This window comes from Pipra filicauda, unplaced genomic scaffold, assembly GCF_003945595.2.
Source record: "Pipra filicauda isolate LSUMZ 115617 unplaced genomic scaffold, ASM394559v2 scaffold66_size7647185_pilon, whole genome shotgun sequence".
NCBI classification, from domain to species: domain Eukaryota; kingdom Metazoa; phylum Chordata; class Aves; order Passeriformes; family Pipridae; genus Pipra; species Pipra filicauda.
In genome coordinates this window covers 5,424,800-5,431,445 of record NW_024104831.1, presented here as the reverse complement: position 1 = coordinate 5,431,445, position 6,646 = coordinate 5,424,800, and the positions used below count along the sequence as shown (strand labels likewise).

Genomic DNA, 6,646 nt, shown 5'->3' with positions numbered 1-6,646 from the left:
TCTTGGCTTAGGTTTGTTGTTTTTTTTTTTCATTTGAAAGTGTGAAAAAACTGCATTGCAAAGGATTCAAACCTAATTTCAAAACCTACATATTACAAGAAATCAATTCTTAAAATGAATGACTTGGTAGTGCAGTTTGGGGGGGGAGGGAGAGGAAGGAAAAAACTCCTCTGCAACTACAGTAGTCTTGAGTAAAAGGGATGATCATTTCAGATGCTTTTTGACCTAAAAACGTGGTGATGATTCAGAACATCCTTCATTGAACTTCTGCAATACCCTTAATTGTCCCAATTGTCCAATCAAGACAAGAGTTTGTGTGTGTGGGGGTTTCGTGTGTTTTTTTCTTTGTTTTGTTTTTAATCCTGGAAGTCTAGAATCTATGACCTAAAAAACAAACACATACATTTTTTGAGCCTTAAGGAACAGTTAATTGGCTGTTTTGAAGTCAATACAGTCTCCTCTTTGCTTTTAGCCTAACTGCTTCAGCTACTAAAAAGTGCTGGAGTTGATTGTCCACAAGTGTTTTAGCAACTACCAGATGAATGCAATCTAGAGCAAGTTTAGCAACCACAGACTTGCTTAAAGTTGCAAGAATCTGTTTAATGATTTCAGTGGTAACCCAGCTGGGCCGAAAAGCAGCCTGGCTATCCCTTGAGCGCCTAACATTTTTGGCATTGCAGATAATTACAGCCTGAGATGAAGAGGATTTTGGGCAAACATTCTCTGCTATGTGTACAAACTAGCACTCATAAGTGTAAATGCACCCCAGTGTAAACCTTAGGTATTTCCCAGTTAATCCCCTTTGTAGATGTCTTATTTACTGCCAGAACTGCAGCCCAAAGTCAGGAGTTCAGCCCCCCCTTAATGCTCAAGAAAGTTATACATTGCAGAAAAGGCGGCTTATTGAGCGAGGAGCTGCCAGTAGTGAACAGTAAGAAATACTGTGGAAAGAAAAAAGTTTTGTCTTTAAACAGTGTCAGACATCTACATCAGGTTCTCCGACTTAGTTACCAGCCTCAGTGCTGGGGCTCTGGGTGGGCTAGGTGCAAAGAGAAGATCAGACTGTCTTTTCCCATCATACATGAAAATATACTGCTAAGCATCTGAAGAACTTCTCTGGCAAAAGTTGAAGTACCTTGACACTTCCAGGCTATGGGGTGGGACAACAAACACTACAGTTTTGAACAGAGCTGTTTAAAACTTGCTGAGGGTTCAGCTAGATGAACTCTGGTCAGTCCAACACCCCATCCACTGATAGCTTTTTAATGGAGGCATCAAATGCACATTAATGCTTCTTGGTGCAGCCATCAAATGATGTTCCACTGCACTCAAGAAAAAGCTGGTCAATTCAGTGAACTTCTATATTTATATACTTATTTTCAGGTACTCAGTTATCTAGTAGACCATGAGGCAAGAATTAACTGAAGGTACAGTTAACTGGTAGTGAAAATCTTCACCAATGTAAAAGGAATATCAACCAAATTAAAAAAAAATGCCAAATATAATACATTGTAAAGCAGGTCCTATATAATAGATATAACTGGCTACTGACATATCCTCAAGCTGTACCAGGGGATGTTCATGTTGGACATCAGAAGAATTTCTTCCCTGAACAGGCTGCCCAGGGAGGTGATAGAGTCACCATGTCTGGAAGTGTTCAAGAAATGACTGGGCGTGACACTTAGTGCAATGTTTTAGTTGACATGGTGGTGTTTGGTCAAAGGTTGCACTTGATGATCTTGGAGGCCATTTCTAACCTTTATTATTCTATGATCCATTTCCCCTTCTTTTGCTGTAAAAGAAAAGCAGCGAGGCTAAGGGACGTGGCCTTGAGGTCAAATTTTCTAACTGTCCTACTGGATTACTATTCAAAAACTAATTGAACTGTTAGGTACTGTCTAAAACTGGTCGTGTTTATCTTTGGATGGTTGTTATGTATCAATTCAATAGCACACCAGCATTCCAGTGGGAATAAAGTTGTGGTTTTTTGTCAAAATCATTTTATTAAAGAGTTAATGTCACAACAAGCTCAAAATAACACATGCTTCAGAAATAAATGGGATGAAAAATTCTCAGAACAGAAACATGAATGGTTTGAAGGCATGATAAAGCATCAGTTTGAAGAAACTTCTGCAAACAGGTGCAAATTCTGTTGGTGCAATGGAGAAAAACCTCAGAAAAGAAGCCTCCTGGGCATGACTTCTGTTTATGTAGTGCAGTTTGTCTAATAAGTTAAATCAGAAAGGCAAAATTTTCCATGGCTGCACAGACCCAAAATTACTTCTTCAAGAATTAGCCCCAGCACAGGTTTTTTCACTGTGAGTACTAACAAAACAAGTTCAGTTGACATCTTAACATAGCAGTAATATATATATTACAGACATGATAGATGTTTGACTCATGCAGCCTCCTCAGTTACATGATTTTGTTTTTAATTTACTCAAGAAACATTATAAAAAAATAGGTTTGCAATTTGTATTTCACTCCAGTGTTAGCTCCGCATCACCCCAGGCAAAGACAGTGTTTTAGCAGATAATCTAATTTGGCAAGAAATCTGCCCTAATTCTTAACCTTATTTTTGTAAATCCACGTAGAAAATAAATGTGAACTCTTTATACAAAACAAGAGCAAATAACTGCACCTATATAAAAGGGGATTCACTCCCTTTAGTTTTATTATCATGGCACATACTTTATAGTTTCACAACAGCATACTAACTTTCATTTAGTTTTTTTTAACTCCAAAATAGTGTTGATGAAGGGAAGAATGTGAGTTACCAGAGGCAGCTGACTCATGCATTAAGCAATTCATGTTCTTTATCAGTTTTCCCAACAGCATCAGGGTTGGATAATGGGTCAAGGTCAGCAAAGAGACTGAACCAAGCAGTCAAGTCTTTAGGATTCTTTGTAGATTCTGGAAAAAAAAGAGAAAAAAAGAAAGGAAGAAAAAAGAAATGTACAGACTTGTCAGCTATTTTAAAACAAAACTGACTGAATGTTTGACTGAGGTCAAACAAATGCCATGCTATTGTTTAATTTATTGCTAAGGGCACTTCTGACAAGAAAATCAGAATGAATGATTGCATTTTAAAACACTATCTTTATCAGAATATAGAACTTTAGTAAGGATGAATGTTTTACATCTGTCTGCTGTGTATTTTATATGGCTCCTGCCATGGGAAGTACAAAAACACTTGAATTAAAAATAGAAACAATCTCACTCTGTCTAGCTTTGTTTCATGAAAGGTATTTGAGTGAGCACCTGCATGCCTGCAAAACAGCAAAAGGGAAGTGAAGGCAAATTTTACTTTCAACCTCTCTTACAGGACTAAATTCCTTTGCCTAAATCCAGTTCATGTGACTGTTCTGTCTCCCCTGTATACAACTACACAAGGTCATTACTCATCTGGAATTAAGTTTTAATGGGAAGGCATTGGCTGGAGGGAGAAGGGTTACACTCGATAGCCAGTCCCAAGTACAATTTCTAGTATTATTTTGATGAATATAAACAAAATGTGAAAAGGGAATATGTTCCAACAGCAGCTGGACTATTGCACCCCTGTGTCCACACTGACATACATATTTCACAGAGGTCTCCTGCTTTGCTTTGTTTTTGTGACGCTATGCCCAGCAGGTATTATATTGATAGTGAAATAAGATGTGCTCTTCCACTCAGAGAGATAATGTCACATGAAAGTTTTCTTTGTGACACAAGGAATTTACAAACAAAATAGGCTCTGCCTGGCATGATGCTCATCTTGGTGTCTGCAAGGCTGCAGTATCTGCCACTTTCGTAACCACAGACTTCCAAGTAGCTGAAGGCTGTTCCTTTTGCTGGTGCCAGTTCTGTGGCTGTGTAATTGCACTACTTTCCAAAACAGCTTCCAAAACACCTTAACCTTCTATTTTTTTTTTTCTGCTGAGCTGAAGAATGTCAGGGGAAGGATGTCACCCCTTTCTTCTTCACTGAACGTCTTCCATTTTGCTTCCGATCCAATGTGAATGCACAGAATAGGCAAAAACTGGCAATAAGAATTCAATGTAATCCTGGTTCACTTATCCAGAAAAGTCTAGTCAAAGTCATCAGGGCTTGTAGATGGCAGGACTATGCACACTTGGCTTAGTTGCAAGAACTGAATTAAGTTTCAAACAGATGATTACTGACATGATGTATGTTTATCAAAAAAATTTGCAATTAGGGCTCTTCTGCCTTATCAGTAGCTTGTATTTTAGCCACAATGCTAAATCCACTTAGCTTAGACTAAGTGCATGCAGGTGCTATTCTGTGTGACTCAAAAATTAAAGCAGTATAATGAAACTGTAGCTTCAGCTCCCTTATTATATAGTAAATTACTCTTCTGACATGCTACTAGCAGTGAAGCCTAGCAAAAAATATAATGTACATACACAGACATATCATACATGTAATCAAGCTGAAGCACAGTAATTAGGGGCATAAGATTAAGCTGTAGCTACTACAAAAACAAATTTTATTATAACAAAGTAACTGAGAAGACATGATAGATACAAGAGTCACAGCTAAAAAGGAAAAGTAAGAAACTGAAGAAAATACATGACCATCACCTTTCACAGGCGTTTTGCTGTCATTCACATTCAGGCTGTGTGGTTTCTGTGCTGGCTGTGGTCTCGATGGTGGGCTCACACTGTTAGCTGCCCATCCTAGAATTCAATAATACAGCAGCATTAGCGTGAAGAATTACTTTGTTAACTCCAACACCCACTGTCTGGCACCATCAGACAGTGGAGCAGAATATTACATTTATGGCCATTCATATCTTTCCTTGTATACAAGAAATCAGCAGTCAGATGCTGCAGATGAGCAACATCCTTAACAACAGGGTAGCTATGGATCAGTTGCATCATCTCCGGATTCAGGCAACTATACTCTTTTCAAACCTTTAACCTGGCTAAAAGAGATTTTTGTTTCTTTTATTGAATCACAGTTAATATTCACAGCAAGGCCAGTTCAGTAATAAGTCAAACACAGCTGTAGGGAGAAGAATATCACCTACATTTGGGTGAAAATAACACACATAATCAACACTTTTTCCACCTTTCTTTACTTTTACAGTTCCAAAGACTTTCAATTCATCCACTGTTCCAGACAAAACCTTATTCAGAGACCCTAGATTTTTTAATTTTGAAATAATTCTGAAAAAAAAATATAGTAAAACACTGAAGAATTAAATTCAAAATTAATTACTTCAAGTTAACTTAAAACTACATTTTAATGAAGTATCTTTTTTGTTCTTTATTTGAATGGATCTTTACAGCAAACAGAGATTAAATATGCAGGAAAAAGTGAAACTTAGTATTCAAAATTTTTTGTTCTTACATGCATATTTTATAGCCACAAAAGAGTAATGATAAATACAGCCAATGAAGCCAGATGAGCAGGCTAGCAAAATGACTAGGGGTAGCATACTGTGCAAACATATTAGGAAAAAGAAAGCAATTTTTGTCCTTGGCTTAAGATATTTAAGTTTTTATCCTTTATTACATTTAGAGGACTGGAGGATGTATTTATAACTTAATTAATATCTCTTTTTTAAGTTTGGCCTGGTCAATTACCCACCCATCTCAGAGACCTAGTATATCTAATTTGGAAGTGTCACAAACAGGATTGCTCATCTGTGCACACAGTTAGCATTTCCTTATTCAGTTTCTTTTTTCTATAAGTTTATGCTCTCATATCCTTTTTTACTCTTCTTGTCCTTCCTACCCTTATTTTCTGCTCTTTTGGGACCCCTGTCAGATATTGGTACCCAGTGTCCTGACAGTTGCTGCAAGAGCCACGCAAGTCACATCATTCCTTCCTCTCTCTAATAGGTTATTCTCATCACTCTTTGGTCTTACCTTGACTATAAAAGGTTTGAAGCCCAAGCTGTGCTATTAAAAAGAGGCAAGAGGAGTGTTTCTGTAAAATCAGATGAAATAGGAAGGAAATTTAAAGCCACAACCATCCTCTGTGGCTCTAAGGAAACTAACCAAAAACTTCTTACAAATCTGGATGCAGAGTGCTCACATGTATTTGTTCTACACAAAGGTGATACAGGCTTGTGAGCCAGCTTGTGCCCTCTGAAAATGAGGTTTTCATCTTTCAAATAAGCAAATGTGAATCATAGATAATGAAAATTATGACATTAACTCTTCAGAATGACATACTTTTCCAGGCATTTTCTCTGCTTGTGTTACAAACAAGAATGGCAAAGGACATTATATACAACCAGAGTAGTCTGTAAGGCTTTTTGTGTGTTTGGAGATGTACTGTGAGAAAGTGTTTTGATATGTCAATGAATGACAATGGCTAAATTGAGCTACTTAAACAAATAGGGGCAAATCCTAATTTGATAGAAATGAATGAGAGTGCTGCCCGAAAACGTTCTGTGCGAGTCCCAGTGAATTCAGGGAGATCAAGACTTGGCTCCCTGAGACATCATTGATGTTCCTTTACACTGCTGTGACTGGCATACCAGTGAACTCCTTTGCAGCCCTCCTTTTGAGCCCCTGCACCAAAGTGTGGTAGGCAGCACATCCATGAGAGATGCTGTGGCCTGGGTGCCTGTTTACTGAAATGCAGGTGGCACAAGTGCCACTTAGAAAACAAAAAGGATCTAACAACAGCA

At 37.8% G+C, this 6,646-nt stretch overlaps 1 protein-coding gene across 3 annotated transcripts in view; it reads right to left on the bottom strand.

Moving 5' to 3' along the window:
- Window positions 1-1,977: 1,977 nt before the first annotated feature.
- The window catches only part of ICA1 (islet cell autoantigen 1), a 71,426-nt gene continuing 66,757 nt past the window's right edge, over window positions 1,978-6,646 (bottom strand). For all 3 annotated transcript variants that reach the window (XM_027749183.2, XM_027749184.2, XM_027749182.2), the window contains 2 exons: window positions 4,584-4,679; window positions 1,978-2,913 (listed from right to left, as the gene is read on the bottom strand). In XM_027749183.2, coding sequence (XP_027604984.1) covers window positions 2,792-2,913; window positions 4,584-4,679 — 218 coding nt within the window. In that variant the 3' untranslated portion in view covers window positions 1,978-2,791. The remainder of the gene's footprint in view (window positions 2,914-4,583; window positions 4,680-6,646) is intronic.